The sequence below is a fragment of the Oncorhynchus gorbuscha genome, linkage group LG14 (genome assembly GCF_021184085.1).
Source record: "Oncorhynchus gorbuscha isolate QuinsamMale2020 ecotype Even-year linkage group LG14, OgorEven_v1.0, whole genome shotgun sequence".
Taxonomy (NCBI): Eukaryota; Metazoa; Chordata; class Actinopteri; order Salmoniformes; family Salmonidae; genus Oncorhynchus; species Oncorhynchus gorbuscha.
In genome coordinates, this window is record NC_060186.1 from 14,230,523 (window position 1) to 14,252,935 (window position 22,413).

The following is a 22,413-nucleotide window of genomic DNA, read 5'->3' on the forward strand; positions in this document are numbered from 1 at the left end:
GAGAACAAACTCTGGTCGTGGACAAAGGAGTGTGACGCTACTTTCAAGAAAGAAAAGGCAGTGTTGATTGATAAGGTGTTGATTCACTTCAATCCATCCTTGCCAATTCAACTGGCTTGTGACACTTCCCCATATGAAGTTGGGGCCGTCGTGTCACTCCACACCTGCAGGAGAAGATGAGCCCATTGCCTGCATGTCAAGGACTGAAATACCCGCAGATTGAGAAAGAAGCATTGGGTATTCTGGATCAAAAAGTTCCACACCTACCTGTTCGGATGGAGGTTCACCTTGCTGACAGAACATCATCCCCTGACCTCTATTTTCCTTCCCCACTCTAGCATAACAACTCTGGCAGCAAGCAGAATGCAGCTTTGAGCACTAATCCAGAGTGCTCACAGCGATGACATCAAGTAACGGAAGGGCTGAAGCTCACGCCAGTGCTGTCAGCTCTCCATGGCTTCCCCGACGGGACAAGTCTCTGAATGTCTTTGAGTGGCCCAGCCAGATTCCGGACTTGAACCCGATCGAACATCTCTGAAGAGACCTGAAAAGAGCTGTGCAGCGACCAACCTGACAGTGCTTGGGGGAATCTGCAGAGAAGAATAGGAGAAAGTCCCCAAATACAGGTGTGCCAAGCTTGTAGCCTGATACCCAAGAAGACTATAGGCTGTATCGTTAACAAAGGTGCTTCAACAAAGTACTGAGTAAAGGGTCAGAATAATGATGTATTTTGCTTTGTCATGATGAGTTATTGTGTGAAGATTGATCAGGGAAAAAACAATTCAATTTTAGAATAAGGCTGTAATTTAAGAATGTGGTAAAAGTAAAGGGGTCTGAATCGTTTCCGAATGCATTGTATACCTCCCCGCCACCAGAGCTGTACGAGAGAGGGCCGGCCATCCATGGGATAAGTTCATCTCGGAGAGCTCATAGAGCAGTCGAGGACGGGTCTTCTTCAAAACTACACTGATGTCAACTCAGCTCTATACCATGTCAATGCAGAAAAATATTCCATAAGCCTCTTTGGTGAAAATCTACAGTGAATCAATAACAAACCACAAATGAGCGTATATACAGGAATCAAATTTATTATTTCTCTGCATTTACAATCAGGACCAAGGAGAACACAGCTCAATAGCATTCCACATTCTGTGAAGAAACTGTATATATGTCCCCATGAAGCCATGTCCAACCAGCAGTTCAAAAAGATCACACAGTCATCTCACTGCTGACCACTGATTGGCTTTTCAAAGTGTAATGATAATGCTGTGTTCATAAAGAAGTGGGAAGGTGGTAATTACCAGTTGTGAAGTCGTAAATATCAGTTGGATGTATTCACGTGCTTTGAACTCGTTGAGAAACTCAGATTGGCTAACGGCCAACAAGCTGCGTCAACCATAAACTATAAGTACAGCTATCGTGTTTGTACAAAAATGAGTGTTCAAAAACTTTGTGTCAATAATGTTTTCTTGTTGCATTTAACTACTGACAATGCTGCTGTTAAAAAGGTCATTTCCTTAGTAGGTGACGTCAGAGGTTTCCCACTGGGAATCTCCCAGTTTCCCACTGTTAATTACCAGTTGGAGGGGTGTTCAAGTGGATTTTTACCAATCGTTTGTGGTAAATACCAACTTCCCACTTGCTTATGATCGCAGGATAACTCCTACAGCCCCGCTGTATTGTCTCTGGTACAGTAGGCCTAACTATCTCAGTGTATCAGAAGTCTTTTATCACATTCCGTATTAACCAGTGCTGCCCACTGCACTCCTGAATGATGAGCTTGTAATCAGTTTCCTCCCCTGGGGTAATCTCCAGACATCTCTTTGTCTGTCTGTTCTGGATGGATTTTCCCTGTAAAACACAGCAAACATTCCACTGTACAACATCACACTAAAGTCAAAGACTAAAGTCTTTAAAGTCACTAAAGTCTCCCATGTTTCCAACAGTTAATAGGCATCAATTTCCCTATTTCATGTTGGAGTGCTTACCTGTTGAAATTCCCAGAGCATGTGGAATCCCTTCTGCTTGGCCTCCTTGCACTCATACAGTCCTGGGGTTTGAGTGCCAATGTCCATCAGACAGCGATTACTGTTGTACTTGTGAGACTTGATGCCTCCAATGTAGATCTCCCCGCTGGCTCGATAATAACAGTTCTGGACAGAGAGGATAGAAATGTTGACTTTTCTGTGTCTGTGGTATTGACAGTACTTTGCATTGTGGTATGGGTTGAATCCCGGCTCTGCTATGGGATGGACCATATTATACCGCTAGTTAAATTCTAAAATACTAAGCAATGATTATACAAACCTGTGGAGTAAAATAATGGCATCCATGTAAAATAGGTGTGTTTCCCGGAACTGGGCCTTGATCTATACAGAGATCCATCTTCAGGTCATTGACCAGCTGTTGATTTTATGGACCAAGATTAAACAATTATAAAAGTGCAAATTCCTATCCTGATAATGAGTTGGAATTATGACCCTGCATCCAATTGAAAAAAAATGACATGCACCAAACATAGTTGATGAGGAAATTCCAGAACAACAGTAACATTTTAGCATTACTCACAGCTCCATAACCAAGCAAGTCACCCAGGGGGTCTAACATTGGATACACATTGTCCAGATACCACTGGAAGGGTTTGCAGTTCAGACTCTTTCTCAACTTCTTCCTCTCTGAAACATCCCCAATGTCTATGCCATGATCCTGTGATGAGAAAGAGGAAGATTTGTAAATCAGAAACACAGGCTGTATGAGCAATCCACCTATTATCCACTTGATAATGGCTTACCGCCATCATTTTACAAAGATCCTATGATCTTTATTATGGCATTGAGTAATAAACCATTCTTATAATATTGACTGTCTAGTCTACTTATTTTCAAACACAAAGCATGCATAACAGCGACGATCGTTATTCCATAGGAAACCTACTACAAAACCTACTTTTTGAATGGTCTGTTGTGTACAGTACCTTCAGTGGGAGGTTCCATGCGATGTTGACATTATGTTTGTATTCATCCATCCAGACCTCAGCCACTCTCAGAGCATTCCTCTTCATTGTAATGCTCAGGTCTGGGAGATAGGGTTTATGGGCCCTCTCGATGTGGGCTATTTTAGAACAAGGTATGACCTCGACACTTCCACCACACAGCCACACCTAGACACACCAAACACCAAGAGACAAGTACAAGTTTAGTGTTGCGATTTTGGACATAGATTTGTTTGTTCAAACTGAACGACTCAAGAACAGAAAGCAATTCTGCAAACACAAGTCTGCTTTGATTTCCAACATGCATTCATAAACTGTAGCAGAGGGGCTTACCCGGATGCCCAGTTCAACATTTTCACCTCCATAGATCTTCATACCACCATCCAGAGCACCAATTTCCCCAAAGAACAGGCGATCAACCACTAGTATGCCCATAATGGAGGGGCTCCTGACAAACAAACACAACACATAATGGTCATTTCTAAAATGGGAGATGTGACATTCATTTTAATGAATAGATAACGCGAAATAACGATACAGTTGTAAATATTAGGTACTATTTCCCTCCCAAAGCTGTGCTTTCCTTTTCGCCTTTTCAAACAGACTTGTGAAACAGGACTATCATCCGATGATGAAATCACAAACAACTCACTTTCCTGGCTGTGTCTCGTCTTGTAAGGCATACCACTCAGGTCTGAAGGACTCGTACATACACCACAGGGCCCAGTCAAAGGCGTGTGCACTCGGCCAATAACGTGTGACTGTCAAGTCATCGAAATGGACTTTGTCAAACACCGGTGTCAACACCAACGTGCGGTCCTCCTTTATCCGCGCTAACAGAGGCTCCGCCCTGTTCACAGAAACACAGAGTGAAAACATTGTGTTAAAGGAGACTCCAAAAAATATCACTGAATGTCTTTATAATATAAACCATTCAGACTACCATTCCACGTGAACTTCTATGTGGGCATCCAAGATGGCTACCACGTCTCCTTCAGCTTCCCTCCACCCTGAGAGGCGGGCCTGTGTGAGACCGAGCTGCTCCAGGTGTCTCACTCTCTTCAACAGGCCCGGACGCTCTTCATCGATGAAGCTGATGTAGGCATCCAACTTCTCCTTTAGGTCCTCTGGGAAAGCAGACACTTGCAAATCATTGGTACACAACAAAAGTTGAAAGCCACACTTGAGTTCAAATATACTTTCAAATGTTTCTAGAGAGCATAGACAAAGAGCAGAGGGCATAGACAAAGAGCAGAGGGCATAGACAAATTAGGCGAACCATTGGAGCTGTGGTCATCCACCAGTATGATGTTTTTGAGGAGGTGTTGGGGGGTCTTGTCTATGATGCTGCGGACAGCTCTCTTGATGATTGACAGGGCCTCGTCCAAGTAGATCAACACCACGCTGATGGTGGGCAGGTCATGGGGGTACTGGTGATTAGCACACCTGACAGACACAACAAAAACATTTGGTCCACCTCATATCATTCAGTCACTTCACCAAAGCTGCTGTTTCACTCTTAAAGTTAGTACATTTCAATGTATTTGTCAAATTGCATTAAAAGTGCTGGAGATGGAATTGACCTCGGATGAGTGCTATGGAACAGACTGGTTAGAATTCAGAAGTCTTGAGTTATCCATCATTTTTGGGCAGAGGTGGCAAAGAGATGAGGAAAAGGATTTACTTAGGATCGCGAGTATCAGGGATTTCCCTGTTCAGGGGTGTTCTGTCACTCAGGAAGGCGTTGTATCCATACATCTGAAACAACCCTTCTGCCTCTTTCTGCTCTTCCTCTGAGAGCTCATCACCCCAGGTTGTAAACAGAGCTGAGTTGGGGTACAACTTCTTCACCACCTTCCTCTCCTTCTTGACCTCGGTAGCCTTCACAGCCTGCCCCTCTTTCAGACTGATCCTGTTGTTGACTGACTTCACTGTGGACACAAGACAGCTGCTCATCAAACTGACATTAATTGGTTGTTTCTGTGTATTTCAGATAGTTTAAGGCTGCCAGAATCAATTAAAGTCACTCCTTTTGATACACAGAGATTATGACCTAATTTACATAACTACTGTTTTCATTTGATTTAAAAAAAAAGTTGATTAATAAGGTTTGTTCTGCCTTGGAGGATTACCTTGAAGTAACTGTTGTACATTTGTAAAAGTAAACAATGTGGCAAATTTTGGCACACAGAAGTGGTAGATCTAAATGTAACACATTTTGTACATCAAACAACAGATTGCAGGATTAAAGAACATTCTAAAAATGATTATTGGCCATATTTTATAGATTTGATCTAATCCGTTATTTGTTTATTTAATTGAGAACAAATGTGACCGACAGCCTCAATTCAGTTTTATGTTGTAAAAAATGTTAGTGTGTTTTTTACATGATAAAAAAGTAGAGACTCAGAGCTAGAAAATGGTATTTCATACACTGCAGTTGAGGAACAATGCAACATTAATTCTGCATTGAAAGTTGATCAACTTGGTAGAAAATGGCCCTTGTACATCTACTAGAAAACCCTTCTTTGCCAACACCTCTTCAGCAATGTTCACACTCTTCTAAATTCCTCTGTTTTAATTCCTAATCAAAATTAAACACTCTTTCAATGCATTAAGGGTTTGTAAGACCCTTATTTTATAAGAATGGACAGAGCCCTGGTCTTAAAAGTCAGGTAACAGCCTTTAATTAAAGAGAGCACTGAGTTCATACACATTTTACCACAGGTTATGAACTGAAAATGACGTCAGCGTTTTCTAAATGTTCCGTCTCTTCTTGACACTGGTAGAGAGGCCCTATAGTTCTCAAGCCTTCCCTCCTCGCCTAGAGCCAAGGTCAGTCAGTGTCGATAAGCATTCTAGACAGTTCATTCATTTGTACAAAGGAACAGACCGTCATTGTACTAAACTCCCGACTACATTCACTACATTATATTCAATAATGGGAGCAAGAGAGAAAATTCATACATGTACAGTAACATAATAGCCCTTTAATTCATCCTGATTGAAATTTATACATAAGTCATTATAGATTAAAAAAATTCCCTTAACACCCTACCCCAGCCAATAGCTCTGCATCCCCTGCAAGAACATGCCCAAGCCCACCCCTCTTCTCCTTCACCCAAATCCAGATAGCTGATGTTCTGAAAGAGCTGCAAAATCTGGATCCCTACCTATCAGCTGGGTTAGACAATCTGGACCCTCCTTTTCAAAAATGATCCGCCGAAATTGTTGCAACGCCTAGCCTGTTCAACCTCTCTTTCGTATCGTCAGATCCCTAAAGATTGTAAATATGCCGCGGTCATCCCCCTCTTCAAAGGGGGAGACACTCTAGACCCAAACTGTTACACACCTATATTCATACTCCCCTGCCATTCTAAAGTCTAAGAAAGGCAAGTTAACAAACAGATCACCGACCATTTCGATTCCAACCATACCTTCTCCACTATGCAATCTGGTTTCCGAGCTGGTCATGGGTGCACTTCAGCAACGCTCAAGGTCCTAAACGATATCATAACCACCATCGATAAAAGACAGTACTGTGCAGCAGTCTTCATCGACCTGGCAAAGACTTTCGATTCTGTCCATCACCGCATTCTAATCGGCTGACTCAATAGCCTGGGTTTCTCAATTGACTGCCTTGCCTGGTTCACCAACTACTTCTCAGATAGAGTTATGTGTGTCAAATTGGAGGGCCTGTAGTCTGTACCTCTGGCAGTCTCTATGGGGGTGCCACAGGGTTCAATTCTCGGGCCGACTCTTTTCTCTGTATATATCAATGATGTCGCTCTTGCTGCTGGTGATTCTCTGATAAACCTCTACGCAGACGACAGCATTCTGTATACAATTAAACTCGGACGTTTACATACACCTTAGCCAAATACATTTAAACTCAGTTTTCCACAATTCCTGACATTTAATCCTAGTAAAAATTCCATGTCTTGCGTCATTTAGGATCACAACTTTATTTTAAGAATGTTGAATAATAGTAGAGAGAATGATTTTTTTCATCTTTTATTTCTTTCATCACATTCCCAGTGGGTTAGAAGTTTACACACACTCAATTAGTATTTGGTTGCATTGTCTTTAAATTGTTTAACTTGGGTCAAATGTTTCAGGTAGCCTTCTACAAGCTTCCCCCCAATAAGTTGTGTGCATTTTGGCCCATTCCTCCTGACAGAGCTGGTGTAACTGAGTAAGTTTTTTAGGCCTCCTTGCTCGCACATGTTTTTTCAGTTCTGCCCACAAATGTTCTATGGGATTGAGGTCAGGGCTTTGGAATGGCCACTCCAATACCTTGACTTTGTTGTCCGTAAGCCATTTTGCCACAACTTTGGAAGTATGCTTGGGGTCATTGTCCATTTGGAAGACCCATTTGCGACCAAGCTTTAACTTCCTGACTGATGTCTCGAGATGTTGCTTCATTATATCCACATAATTGTCCCACCTCATGATGCCATCTATTTTGTGAAGTGCACCAGTCCCTCCTGCAGCAAAGCACCCCCCTCCCCCCCCACAACATGATGCTGCCACCCCCATAGTTCACGGTTGTGATGGTGTAATTCGGTTTGCAAGCCTCCCCCTTTTCCCTCCAAACATAACAATGGTCTATATGGACAAACAGTTATATTTTTGTTTCATCAGACCAGAGGACATTTCTCCAAAAAGTATGAACTTTGTCCCCATGTGCAGTTGCAAACTGTAGTCTGGCTTTTTTTATGGCAGTTTTGGAGCAGTGGCTTCTTCCTTGCTGAGCGGCCTTTGAGGTTATATCAATATTGGACTCATTTTACTGTGGATATAGATACTTTTGTACCTGTTTCCTCCAGCATCTTCACAAGGTCCTTTGCTGTTGTTCTGGGATTGATTTGTACTTTTCGCTCCAAAGTATGTTCATCTCTAGGAGACAGAACGCGTCTCCTTTCTGAGCAGTATTATGGCTGCATGGTCCCATGGTGTTTACACTTGCATTCTATTGTTTGTAGAGATGAACGTGGTACCTTCAGGCATTTGGATATTGCTCCCAAGGATGAACCAGACTTGTGGAGGTCTACAATTTTTTTTCCTGAGGTCTTGGCTGATTTCTTTTGATTTTCCCATGATGTCAAGCAAAGTTTGAAGGTAGGCCTTGAAATACATCCATAGGTACACCTCCAATTTACTTAAATTATGTCAATTAGCCTATCAGAAGCTCCCATAACATAATTTTCTGAAATTTCCCAAGCTGTTTAAAGGCACAGTCAACTTACTGTATGTAAACTTCTGACCCACTGGAATTGTGATACAGTGAATTAGAAGTGAAATAATCTGTCTGCAAACAATTGTTGGAAAAATGACTTTTGTCATGCACAATGTAGATATCCTAACCCACTTGCCCATAATTTTGCACGCCCAATTTTTCAGTTTTTGAATTATTAAAAAAGTTTGAAATATCCAATAAATGTCGTTCCACTTCATGATTGTGTCCCACTTGTTGTTGATTCTTCACAAAAAAATAGTTTTACATCTTTATGTTTAAAGCCTGAAATGTGGCAAAAGGTCGCAAAGTTCAAGGGGGCCGAATACTTTCGCAAGGCACTGTATGTGAACAAGTGGAGGCTCCTCGGAGGATGAAGGGGAGGACCATCCTCCTCAGTGAAAGTTCATAAAAATAAAAACATAGACATTAAAAAAGTGATAATTTTTAGACTACTAAATATATTCATATGTCACCAAATAATTTATACAAATACACTGTTTTACAATGAAGGTCTAAAGTAACTTCAAAAGCACTTTCTGAGGTCACACCATGGTGTAGCCAGAGGGCAGCTAGCTTCAGTCCTCCTCTGGCTACATTGACTTCAATACAAAACCTCGGAGGCTCGTAGGCCTCACCCCCTTCTATAGACATACATGGTAATTGTGACCACTTCTGGAGGACTTCCTCCAACCAATCAAATCTTTGGCAATATGAACTGACATGTTGTCCATCCAATCATAGAATTGGGATCAGAGAATGAACCTAGTGTGTGGAATTGTGCCACAGAGCATTGTGGGGGTTATATGTGTTGAGAAGCTTGGTGTCATTGTTGGATAGAGACAGAGTGAAGAGTAATAGTTGAGCATTTTATTTATATTATTCAATTCAAATTCGTTTTTTAAAATTACAGTTGATGGAAGAGATATATTATCAAGACAATTATTGGTTTTACAACTTTATTTAACATTTTTAAAAGTTAGCTACCAGCGCGAGTGTGCAATTTTCTGCATCAGAATGGTAGAATGTCCAACGCTCCCGAAAATGTTGTGGACGTTTTGCGGAAAAAACCCTTCCATTCTCTGGGGTACATGGAAAAGGTGCAAATTAAAATCCAGGTTCAACCTCTGCCTGAGATCAGTTTCATGAAGAAGGATGAACATGTGAGGGCGTTCAATATCAACAGGTATCAAAAGTATAGCTGGTTAACAGTGAGACTTTCATCAAGCTGCCTGTATTGCCTTGCGTGCTTTTTGGAAAGTCTGAGCCTTGGTCGAAAGGTGGGTACAGTGACCCGAAGAACATCGATCGTTCAGCTAAATGGCAAAACAAAAGCATGCGCGTATAAATGCCCACATCAGATTCAAATTTCTGGGAATAAACTGCATCGATAGAAGACACGGCGAGAGGGAAAGTTCCGCCTACAAGGGCAACTACAATGAGCTTGCAGAGGTAATTGCGCATTACAACGCTTTACTTGCTGAACATATTGAACTTTCGACTGTCTTTTCTAGGATGTCGTAAACAATTCCGAATGATTAGATAGCTTCCATCGCATCATCCATTAAATTGTAGATAAAAGAGAGTGGTTGACGCAACACATTTTTTCTCGTTCCCTCCATTAGGCGTACCACTATACTCCGGTATTTATTTAGCAAAGATGATAACATATAATCACTCCGCACAGACACAAGCAAAAGCTCATTACATAAACGTTGCACCTAAACATTAGAAATCTGACATGCTGTATGGGATGAAAATTAGAGTATTTTTCAGTCTGATCAACTGTAGGCTACTAATAAGAGCAGCTGAATAACTTAACATCCTATGCGACCTGTCCGTAAACTAATTGATAACGTTATGTATTTATTGTCCATTTGTGTGTCTGGAGAAAATGTAGTTTCAATTCAAAATTGGGCTGGCTAAGGCCTACAGTTGCATAGGCCTGCATGATGCAAACATGCATAACGCAAGCTCGGCTATGTGAGTTCTGTTCTGTCTATCAGTTGTTGTCTATGGGTAGAGTAAATCCCCCTCCTAATCCAGTCTAAATATAATTTATGAACAAATATAAGGTAGCTGTAATTTGACAGAGTAAAAAAAACAAACATGTGACCTGATTAGGAAAAACGGGTCCCATCATACCCCATATAAAACGTTTTTACAACTGATTAATCACTGTCATACTTTATAGGGTCCAGAGTTTTCCTAGTTAGGTTAGCAGATAAGGAAAAACTCCAGGCCCCCGAAGGTAAAAATTACCCCACCACTCTGGGACCTATGGTGCCACCAGTCTGCTTGCAGTTGTCAGTTATCAGGTATGTGAATGATCAGGGCTTCATTCCAGAATGTTTCATGAGCTACATTGATGTGTCAAGTGGGCAAAATGCGCAGTCTGCATTTGACTTTATGAATTTTGAGATTAAATTTAGAGAAATTCATTGTCCAAACCTACGATGGCACAGCTGTAATGGAATGTATCTGCTATTTATATTTACAGCTAAGTCCCCTCCTGTTCCCTGATTAAGAGGTGATGACCACGCCACTCCACGACCATTGTTAACTCTCATTACATGAACTGAAGTCACTTCTCATGTGCACGCTCATTTATTTTATTTAACCTTTATTTAACTAGACAAGTCTGTTAAGAACAAATTCTTATTTACAATGACGGCCAAACCCGGACGGTGCTGGGCCAATTGTGCCCACCCCTATGGGAATCCCAACCATGGCCGGATGTGATACAGCTTGGATTCAAACCAGTGACTCCTCTTGCACTGAGATGCAGTGCCTGAGACTGCTGTGCCACTCGGGAGCCCAGTTATTGTGTGTAAGGGTGCAATTACTTTTTCACACTGAGGAATTGTGTTGCATAACTTAAGTTGTATTATTTTTAAACTCAGGTTTCCTTGATCTAATATTAGGTTTTGGTTGAAAATCTGATAACACTCAGGATAAAAAAAATATGCAAAAATAATGAAAATCTGAAAGGGGGCCAATACTTTTTCACAGCACTTTCAGATGAAGGAAATTGATACCCACCCAGCTTCTCAATGTGAGCCTCCATCTTCTCCAGCCTCTTGAGCATGTCCTGACCCCTGACAGAGTCATTCTGATGGGCCCTCTGCAGTCTTTCCCCATGAGAATGAACCTCCCGCTTAATGGATGTGATGTAGAGTATTCCAGCGCCCATGGCCAGCAAAGAAGCCAGCCCTCGAACCCAGCTTACCCTCATCGTCCCTCTGCGTATGAGCGCTCAACCTGGGGATACAGACAGGATTTCCTTCCTCTCTCACTGAGATCCAGGCTCACCTGAAAGGAGGGATGGGTGATATAATAGAATGTTCCAGGTAAAGAGAAGAGAAGTCGCAGATAGTCAATCAAAAATCTATTTGTTTTACTAAACAGAGAGAGAGACCTCCAGCACAGACGCAGAGAACATGTCTAACTGGCTTGCTCTGGAAACACCCTTGTATCAGGATGAGGCTTGTAGGAAGTCAAAAGGCAGTGACTTTGTCAGCTGCTACAGAATCAGTGTTTCACACAATACAATAATAAGTGAATCCTCTGTCCTTGTACCTTCAGTCTGCCGTCAACCATATCAGCAGTTATGAGTTTAATCCATAACATACAGCCTCTAGTCTATTGACCATCAACCCAAGTGTTACAAACAGAACACTGGAAATACCATGTATTACAACACTCTTAATTAAAATGTGACTGACCGGCTCGATTCGGTCTTGTTGCAAAAATTGAAATTGTGTTTCTTACATTGGATAAAAGTAGACTTAGAGCTAGAAAATGGTATATCATACACACAAGTTGAGAAACATTGGAAAAGTAATTCTGCTTTGAAAGTTGATAAACTTGCAACCCCAGTTGAGAGAAAATGGTAGTGGAATGTCTTGTTACACCTACTGGAGAGCTCTTGTCTGCACCCATTCAACATCTTTCAAACCCTCTTAAGCGTCAACCCCACCCATCTCTTTAAGGATTCACATGTGAGGCCAAGCACTAAACAGTGAATACAGTAGTGTACTAAACAACTAGAGATTAAGACTAAAGGCTGGTTCATACTACGTCTATCAACATGTCTGTTGTCATTCATTCTTACAGGAAACTCACAAGATCATTATTTAAGTTATTTAAGCTAATTACAGAAAATAGCTTGTGGTTGCATGTGTGACAAAGCAAAAGCCGGGCATTCTACTAGAGCAGTGGTTACCAAACTTGTTATAGTTCCGTACCCCTTCAAACATGCAACCTCCAGCTGCGTACTGCTTCTGGCCCCAGGGTCAGCGCACTCTAAAATTGAGTTTTTTGCCATCATTGTAAGACTGCCATACACACACACTACACCATACATTTATTTAACATAAGAATGAGTGTGAGTTTGTCACAACCCTGCGCGTGGGCAGTGACAAAGAGCTCTTATAGGACCAGGGCACAAATAATAATATAACATTCAATAATTTTGCGCTTTATTTAACCAGCTTACATATAAAACCTTATTTGTTCATTGAAAACGGAATAATTCACCACAGGTTAATGAGAAGTGTGTGCTTGAAAGGATGCACTGAACTCTGAAATGTTGGGTTGTATTGGAGAGAGTCTGTCTTAAAATGTGAATCACATTTTTATTTGGCGTACCCCCGATGGCATTTTGTGTATCCCAGTTTAGGAATACCTATGCTAGAGAATTTTAGAATTTAGGCACCGTCTTGGCCTAATGTTATATCCTAATATGACTTTGGTGCAGGTCATGTTCTTCGCATTACCATATCTGATAACAAACTATACCAAATAAAATCAACGTTCATTTGTCACATGCACAGGCCGGCTCATAGCCTGTGGCAAAAATGAGGGGACGCGAACAACAGGTATAGGCCAATTAAAAAATATTCTTTATTGTAAACAAAACTATTAACTTTTAACTAAGAAAAATGAATGAGGTGTGGAAGTATCATAATGTAAGGTGTGTAAAGTGCATGGATGCGTGAATCTGTGTGTGAATGACAGTGAAAACTATGCAAAACATACAAAACAGGTTCATACCTGGTGGAGCAGAGAGAGGTGATTAGTGACCGTTTAAATATTTAGAGCCCAGGTGACTCCAATCACTAACAACCCTCCTCTGCCTGCAGGAGGAACGCCCCTGCACTGCAGAGGAGCCGTGACAACGCCCTCCTTAAAATGAGGGTCCCACCCTCAACGCAACTTCCTCCAACATTCAAAACAATGCAAACCCCCCCCCCCCAAAAAAAGGATACCAGTCCCGGCTCCTAGTAGTGGCCCGTGTCCCCCAACTGTCCGCCCCTCAAACTCTGCAGCCCTGGTACCTGGTGAGCAATTTAAGAGGAAAGAGGCACAGACAGCCTGTAGGGGTCAGCGGAGAGAAGATACAAACTAGGTTTTTAAAGGAGCACGGGACAGAGCAGAAAAACTAGTGTGTTGTGGTCAGTGAACACAGTTAAAGGGGTCAAACCAGAACCAACAGACCTCAAAGTGCTGTAAAGCCAAAATGAGACCAAAAGCCTCCTTTTCAATCACAGAATAGTTTCTGATACTTATCAAATTTCCGGGAGAAGAAACTGACTGGACACTCAACATTGTTATCATTCTCCTGGAAATGCACAGCCCCAGCGCCGATTTGACTGGCGTCTACCTGCAATTTGAAAGGTTTCCCAAAATTTGGGGCTGCCAATACAGACACAAGAGCCTTAACTGCATCTTGACTTGTTAATGGTTTATTCCATGTGTAACTCTGTGTTGTCTGTTCACACTGCTATGCTTTATCTTGGCCTGGTCGCAGTTGCAAATGAGAACTTGTTCTCAACTAGCCTACCTGGTTAAATAAAGGTGAAATAAAAAAAAATAAAAAAATATAAAAAATCTTGACACTGGGTGGACCAGAAATTCAGCCTTGACCTTCAACAGATTGGTTTGGGGGGGACACTACTACTGAAAAGGTTACAGAAAGTGCGGTAGTACCCCGCCATTCCCAGGAAGCGCATCAGTTCTTTGTGGACGGCTGTGGGAACTGCTTCACAGCCTGACCAACAACCTTGCCTAGGTATGTGACTGTAGCTTTGGCAAACTGTTCCGGTTGGAGCGAGTGGTCGCATCTGCACGTCGCTCCAACGGGTAGTATAACTTTTTCATTATATTTCATTATATCACAACGGTTTGATTTGTCTTATCTTAGCAATTTCTTCTCAGCTAGCTACATAGCCGTCTTTGTATCAAAGATAATTGCGTAATTATCGTATTTCGCCGTCCTAACGTAGTCTTCACTAGCCAGCTAGCTACGTCCACTGATTAGCTGCACTGAGAAACTTTTACACTCAACTGAACGACTTGATTAGTTTAGTGTTAGCTACCTACATAGCTGTCTTTGCTGTCTTCGTATCATCGTATCATCGTATCCAAGATAATTGTGTTGTTTAGGTTTAGAGTGTGTAGTCTTAGAGTGATTATCTTAATTTACCGAGGTTAGCTAGCCAGCTATTTGTCGTCCTTAACGTAGGTGACTCTGCTAGCTAGCCAACAGCTAGCCAACGCTAGCCAACGTCTTCTGTATAGAACTCAACTACCCGGTCGCATTCACAGGTTGTATCACATTTTCACTTCATTTCATTACAGTACAACGGTTTGATTTGTTTGATCGTAGCTAGCTACTTAGCTAGCTACATAGCCGTCTTTGTATCAAAGATAATTGTGTAGTCTAGAGCGATTTTCTAGGTTCGCTAGCCATCTATTGTCGTTCTTTTAACGCAACGTAACGTAAACAACACTGCTAGCTAGCCTGCTAGCCCCGAATAGCAACACTGCAGAAACTATTACACTCAACGGAATGACTTGATTAGTGTAGTGTCAACAACGCACCCACTGCCAGCTGGCCTACTTCAGCAGTACTGTATCATTTTAATCATTTTAGTCAATAAGATTCTTGCTACGTAGCTTAACTTTCTGAACATTCGAGACGTGTAGTCCACTTGTCATTCCAATCTCCTTTGCATTAGCGTAGCCTCTTCTGTAGCCTGTCAACTATGTGTCTGTTTATCCCTGTTCTCTCCTCTCTGCACAGACCATACAAACGCTCCTCACCGCGTGGCCGCGGCCACCCTACTCTGGTGACCTCACCCTCTCACCTTCCCCCCTACTCACAAGGCAGGCAATACGCTCGACCTCATCTTTACTAGATGCTGTTCTTCCACTAACCTCACTGCAACTCCCCTCCAAGTCTCCGACCACTGCCTTGTATCCTTTTCCCTCTCGCTCTCATCCAACACCTCCCACACTGCCCCTACTCGGATGGTATCGCGCCGTCCCAACCTTCGCTCTCTCTCCCCCGCTACTCTCTCCTCTTCCATCCTATCATCTCTTCCCTCCGCTCAAACCTTCTCCCACCTATCTCCTGATTCTGCCTCCTCACCCTCCTCTCCTCCCTCTCTGCATCCCTTGACTCTCTATGTCCCCTATCCTCCAGGCCGGCTCGGTCCTCCCCTCCCGCTCCGTGGCTCGATGACTCATTGCGAGCTCACAGAACAGGGCTCCGGGCAGCCGGCGGAAATGGAGGAAAACTCTCGCCTCCCTGCGGACCTGGCATCCTTTCACTCCCTCCTCTCTACATTTTCCTCCTCTGTCTCTGCTGCTAAAGCCACTTTCTACCACGCTAAATTCCAAGCATCTGCCTCTAACCCTAGGAAGCTCTTTGCCACCTTCTCCTCCCTCCTGAATCCTCCGCCCCCCCTCCCCCCTCCTCCCTCTCTGCAGATGACTTCGTCAACCATTTTGAAAAAGGTCGACGACATCCGATCCTCGTTTGCTAAGTCAAACGACACCGCTGGTTCTGCTCACACTGCCCTACCCTGTGCTCTGACCTCTTTCTCCCCTCTCTCTCCAGATGAAATCTCGCGTCTTGTGACGGCCGGCCGCCCAACAACCTGCCCGCTTGACCCTATCCCCTCCTCTCTTCTCCAGACCATTTCCGGAGACCTTCTCCCTTACCTCACCTCGCTCATCAACTCATCCCTGACCGTTGGCTACGTCCCTTCCGTCTTCAAGAGAGCGAGAGTTGCACCCCTTCTGAAAAAACCTACACTCGATCCCTCCGATGTCAACAATTACAGACCAGTATCCCTTCTTTCTTTTCTCTCCAAAACTCTTGAACGTGCCGTCCTTGGCCAGCTCTCCCGCTATCTCTCTCTGAATGACCTTCTTGATCCAAATCAGTCAGGTTTCAAGACTAGTCATTCAACTGAGACTGCTCTCCTCTGTATCACGGAGCGCTCCGCACTGCTAAAGCTAACTCTCTCTCCTCTGCTCTCATCCTTCTAGATCTATCGGCTGCCTTCGATACTGTGAACCATCAGATCCTCCTCTCCACCCTCTCCGAGTTGGGCATCTCCGGCGCGGCCCACGCTTGGATTGCGTCCTACCTGACAGGTCGCTCCTACCAGGTGGCGTGGCGAGAATCTGTCTCCTCACCACGCGCTCTCACCACTGGTGTCCCCCAGGGCTCTGTTCTTGGCCCTCTCCTATTCTCGCTATACACCAAGTCACTTGGCTCTGTCATAACCTCACATGGTCTCTCTTATCATTGCTATGCAGACGACACACAATTAATCTTCTCCTTTCCCCCTTCTGATGACCAGGTGGCGAATCGCATCTCTGCATGTCTGGCAGACATATCAGTGTGGATGACGGATCACCACCTCAAGCTGAACCTCGGCAAGACGGAGCTGCTCTTCCTCCCGGGGAAGGACTGCCCGTTCCATGATCTCGCCATCACGGTTGACAACTCCATTGTGTCCTCCTCCCAGAGCGCCAAGAACCTTGGCGTGATCCTGGACAACACCCTGTCGTTCTCAACTAACATCAAGGCGGTGGCCCGTTCCTGTAGGTTCATGCTCTACAACATCCGCAGAGTACGACCCTGCCTCACACAGGAAGCGGCGCAGGTCTAATCCAGGCACTTGTCATCTCCCGTCTGGATTACTGCAACTCGCTGTTGGCTGGGCTCCCTGCCTGTGCCATTAAACCCCTTCAACTCATCCAGAACGCCGCAGCCCGTCTGGTGTTCAACCTTCCCAAGTTCTCTCCGTCACCCCGCTCCTCCGTTCTCTCCACTGGCTTCCAGTTGAAGCTCGCATCCGCTACAAGACCATGGTGCTTGCCTACGGAGCTGTGAGGGGAACGGCACCTCAGTACCTCCAGGCTCTGATCAGGCCCTACACCCAAACAAGGGCACTGCGTTCATCCACCTCTGGCCTGCTCGCCTCCCTACCACTGAGGAAGTACAGCTCCCGCTCAGCCCAGTCAAAACTGTTCGCTGCCCTGGCCCCCAATGGTGGAACAAACTCCCTCACGACGCCAGGACAGCGGAGTCAATCACCACCTTCCGGAGACACCTGAAACCCCACCTCTTTAAGGAATACCTAGGATAGGTTAAGTAATCCCTCTCACCCCACCCCTAAGTTTTAAAGGCAGCAATCTCACAAGCTCTTTTGGTAAGGGGTACTTGCCAATATCCCTTTAAAAGATTATAATTGCTAACATACTTTGCTGACCCAACTTGATCAATACAGTCCTCCATCCTAGGAAGAGGGTAAAGGTCTGCTTTAATAACATTGCTAACTTTTCTACAATCAGTGCAAGGTGGAATCAGACTTTTTGACCAAAAGACATGGTGATGCCCAATTTGAACAACATGGCTCCGCAATCATATACTGCATCTCTGTTTCCAGTTTCAATCTCTTCTCCTCAGATACACAATATAATCTCTGTTTGATAGGCTTAGCATCTCCGATGTCTATATCGTGCTCAATGAAGTGGGTTTGCGATGGAGTGTCAGAAAACAAAACTGGGTAGTTTCTAATAAGAGCTACCAATTCATCACGTTTCTCAGTCTAAATGATCTACCAAAACCAAGGCTTTGCAAAGTCTGGGAGTTTTTCAGCCGACCTTGTAAGACCTCATCATAACGTCCTTCTCTTCTCCCCGCTCCACCAAATTAAAGCCACAAGGTGCAGTGACTGGAGCAGCAGTCAACGCTGACCTCACCGCTGGAGTGCCTTCAACTTTGCTTAGATCACAGGAGTGATAACATTTTAACAGGTTCACATGGCATAATTTAGAGGACTTCCTATGACTAGGGGTTTCAAAAAGATAGTTCAAATCGGACACTTTACGCAACACATTGAAAGGACCACAATATTTTGCCTGAAAAGGTGAACTTAGAAGAGGCAGAAGAGCAAGTACACGATCACCGGGACTAAACTCACGCAGCTCAGCCTGTCCGTCATATTTCAGTTTCATTTTCCGTTGAGAAGATTTTTTTTTTCTTTCGCCAGTTCACCAACCCTATACAACTTAGAACCTTGACGATGTAAATGGTTTTAGGTTTGAGGTGGTTCCTCAAGCAAACAACCATCCTGCAACACTGCTCAAGGCCCATGCACCTTATGACCAGACACTAAGTCATTTGGGCTAAACCCTGTGCTTTGCACTACTTCACAAGCAGCTTGTAGCAGCCAAAGTAACCCCTCCTCCCAATCTGCAGACAGTTCTGTACAGTATGCACGAAGCAAGGATTTTAAAGTTTGATGAAAACGTTCCAAAGTTCCCTGGCTCTGGGCATGGAACGCAGTAGACATGTTGTGTTTAACTTTAAGCTGTTTGAGAACCTGAGCAAATAAATGGGAGGTAAAGTTAGACCCCAGATCTGACTGGATGATTTTTGGAATCCCGAATGTTGAAATAAATTTACGCTTTAACTACTGATTTTGAAGTTATGGTACGCAAGGAAAAAGCTGCCGGATATCTGGTTGCTTGACACAACAGTTAATAAGTAGCTATGACCTGACTTGGACGTTGGTAAAGGCCCAACACAATAATAATATGCTCAAAAGGTTGCCCTATGGCTGGTATTGGATACAAAGGTGCTGGCTTTACAACCTGGTTTGGCTTGCTTGTGCCCTGACACGTATCACAAGTTTTAATAAACTGACATATATCCCGCTTTAAACGTGACCAGAAAAAAAATTACGAAGTTTTACAAACACCCATATGACGTGCCACATCACCATGTGAAGTTTGCAACACTTTATTTCGCAAAGTAATAGGTATAACTATTTGAAAGACTGGTTCTCCTAGACCCTGATCATAGTGTGGAGCCCATTTCCTGACCAACAGCCCATCCAGAAGAAAACAGAGCACTATTCCTCACCACTGAATCAGGAACAACTTTATCAAACAGATCAGCCAAGGTAGTATTGGCCTTTTGCTCAGCCATCAATGAATCTCTAGAACTAGTCAACTGTTCTGTCTGGAGTTTGACTGGCAACTCAAGACTTTTTGGCTTACTCTCAATCTCCTTACGAGAGTCTGCGCGGGTAACCGCACAAATTGGAAATACCTCAGGAGACACAGTTTTGATCCGGCGATTCCCTTGCAGGTGACACTGAAGGTTGCTTTTACAGATGTTTAGTTTGCCATCTGCCCACACCTTACTACCTGCCAGGTCATTCCCCAAAATCATGTGGACTCTACTGGCAACTGGGGTCTAACCCCAACATCTACATCACCCTCTACCAGACCACATTTTAGGGTAACTTTATGTAAAGGACAAGAGAATGGAACTAAACCCATACCACATACCATTACACAACTGCTAGTATCAGACTCTTTAGAGAATGGCAAAACAGATTCCAGAATAAAATAATCTAAAGCTCCAGTGTCTCTTAAGATCATCTACCAGGGACACTACACCATCTGAAATAAAGGCTGAAAAATCAATCAAACTCAATGAGTGGCTGAAAAAGCTCACCCTGGTGGTCAGAGGCTGCAACAGGACTTGCCATCACAGCAGGTTTAACTTGACCTGACTTTTTATTTATTTAAGCAGAGGACAATCTTTCTTCCAATGTCCTTCAACTAAACAGTAGCGACAGGTATTAGCATTAACCGGTGCTTTAAGTCCTCCAGACCCAAACTTCTGCTGAGGTCTTTGGAAAGAAGCCCCAGAAAAAGATGACCTACTATTCCTAGGAGTAAAGTTATTTTTATGGTACATGTCACAGTTTGACTCAAAATGGCCTTTATGTGTTAGCCTGTACTCATCTGCAAGGATTGCTGCATCACTTGGAGACTTTACATTCATTCATGTATGTAGCAACCTGGTCAGACACAGAATTTTTGGACTGTTCTAACAATTAAATTAGACAGACCCTCAAAAGTTCTAACTTCAGAAGCTGTACACCAACGATTAAATGCAGAAGTCAAATCACGAAAAAAACTCAGAATAGGTTTGTGAATCTAACTTTTTCCTGTAACGAAAACGTTGACGATATGCCTCTGGCACAAGCTCGTAGACCTTCAGAACTGCTGATTTAACTTTAGCAAAAACTTTACTGTCAGCTACACTCAGTGCTGTAAAAGCCTCACGTGCTTTACCTGCAAGTACACATTGCAACAACATAGTCATGTCCAAATCTGACCAAGCTCTAGCTTCCGCAATACGCTCAAATAAAGCAAAGTATGTGTCTGGATCTGACTCATCAAATTTAGGCATCAAACGAAGATTCTGTGAAACATCAAACTGTGGTAGTCCTTCTGGTCTATTAGCATTTCTAAATCGCTCGCTCTCTAACTGTATTTGCAACAGCTCCCTATGCTGCTCAAAAGTTAATGAAGGGCTAGACTGAACCTGCACCCTCACTACTAGCAGACTGACCCCAAAAAACACCAACTTCTCTAAGACCCTGCTTTAATCTAGTTTTAACAGTCTCTTTAATGTTTTTATCAACAATCTCAATCTGATAATGTTCAGTTATTTCAATTAACTGCTCCTTAGTACACAACTCTAAGGCTACCACTGAAGGAGCTTGAACAAAACCACTCAAAATGAAAGACATTTTCCTCAACCAATACAACTATTACAAATGCTAAAAAAAACAACTCAGTCTGGGTTCAAGGACAGGAGCCACACTCCACTATCCTCCAAAACCAACCAACTAACTAACTGGCCCTGGTCTTCGTGCAGTCACATGTGGTGGAGTTTCATGCACACAAAACCAGTGGAGTGGAAAAGACAACCAGAAACTGGCGGTTCCCCCCATAACCACAGAGGTGCTCCCGAGCCAATGTAAGGGAAAGGGATGCTCTACCCACGTTCACTGCAACCTAAAACACGAGCCACCTATTGACATGAGAGGACTCCCACCTGAACAAAACCCAGAAAAACCCAGAGTGAATTGTTAACCAAATGTAGCTACCAAGCTAACTGAACCAAAAGAACACATGGCTCTCAATGCTCTCTCCAATATTGGCCCAACCAAAACATCCCCTCAAACAAAGAATTTGGCAATCTGAACTAAACTAACCCCAGTTGACTACAAAACGATAATCAAATAAGCCAAATTACAAATAAACAAAACATATCAATAATAAGACAAAGACAATCTAGACAAAACCTTAACTATAACAAAATGTTAAAGTAAACTAAAATAAAGACTAAAGTACAATTAACTTTAACTTACAGACGAGCCCCCACTTGTCACAGGCCGGCTTCATAGCCTTTGGCAAAAATGAGGGGACGCGAACAGGTATATGCCAATTAAATAATGTTCTTTATTGTAAACAAAACTATTAACTTTTCACTATGAAAAATTAATGAGGTGTGGAAGTATCATAATGTAAGGTGTGTAAAGTGCATGGATGCATGAATCTGTGTGTGTGAATGACTGACTGAAAACTATGCAAAACTACAAAAGAACAAACAAAACAGGTTCATACCTGGAGGAGCAGAAAGAGAGTAGTGATTAGTGACACAGTTTAAATACTTAGAGCCCAGGTGACTCCAATCACTAACGACCCTCCTCTGCCTGCAGGAGGAACCGCCCCTGCACTGCAGAGGAGGAGCCATGACAGGATACAGAAGGTGTAAACGGTATAGTGAAATGGTTACTTGCATAGTGGATTATTTTGTTTAGCCATGAAGCTAGCTAGTTAGCCAAGCAATGAACGATGATCCCAACTCATGTTACACCCTGCATGACTCTACAGATATTTAAACGTTAACCGACTAGGTTCAATATTAGCTCGCTAGCCAACATTAGGCTACAACTAGCAATGCAAATGGCTAGGAGAAACTAATAATATTACTACACTAATCATACAAGTA

The 22,413-nt window shown here is 43.2% G+C and overlaps 1 protein-coding gene across 2 annotated transcripts; it reads right to left on the reverse strand.

The window, feature by feature from the left end:
- Positions 1-1,072: 1,072 nt before the first annotated feature.
- Positions 1,073-21,994, reverse strand: LOC123994497 (probable polypeptide N-acetylgalactosaminyltransferase 8). Of its 2 annotated transcripts, XM_046297167.1 has the most exons (12): positions 21,770-21,994; positions 11,271-11,540; positions 4,677-4,923; positions 4,272-4,438; positions 3,936-4,119; positions 3,645-3,842; positions 3,326-3,440; positions 2,975-3,160; positions 2,569-2,706; positions 2,308-2,403; positions 1,989-2,153; positions 1,073-1,851 (listed from the first exon to the last, which is right to left on the reverse strand). In XM_046297167.1, the coding sequence occupies exons 2-12, from the start codon at positions 11,461-11,463 to the stop codon at positions 1,717-1,719; spliced, it is 1,824 nt and encodes a 607-aa protein (XP_046153123.1). In that variant the 5' UTR covers positions 11,464-11,540; positions 21,770-21,994; the 3' UTR covers positions 1,073-1,716. The 2 variants fall into 2 exon arrangements, with proteins under 2 accessions (XP_046153123.1, XP_046153122.1); XM_046297166.1 differs by lacking the exon at positions 21,770-21,994 and having other exon boundaries at positions 11,271-11,672.
- Positions 21,995-22,413: the final 419 nt, after the last annotated feature.

Bases quoted from the DNA above. Each gene is read 5' to 3' on its own strand.
- LOC123994497 (XM_046297167.1), bottom strand. From the start codon at position 11,463: ATGAGGGTAAGCTGGGTTCGAGGGCTGGCTTCTTTGCTGGCCATGGGC. The intron at 4,924-11,270 runs GTGGGTATCAAT...TTGTGTCCACAG, and splicing joins GGCTCACATTGAGAAGCTGG to TGAAGTCAGTCAACAACAGG. The intron at 1,852-1,988 runs GTAAGCACTCCA...TGTGTTTTACAG, and splicing joins TGCTCTGGGAATTTCAACAG to GGAAAATCCATCCAGAACAG.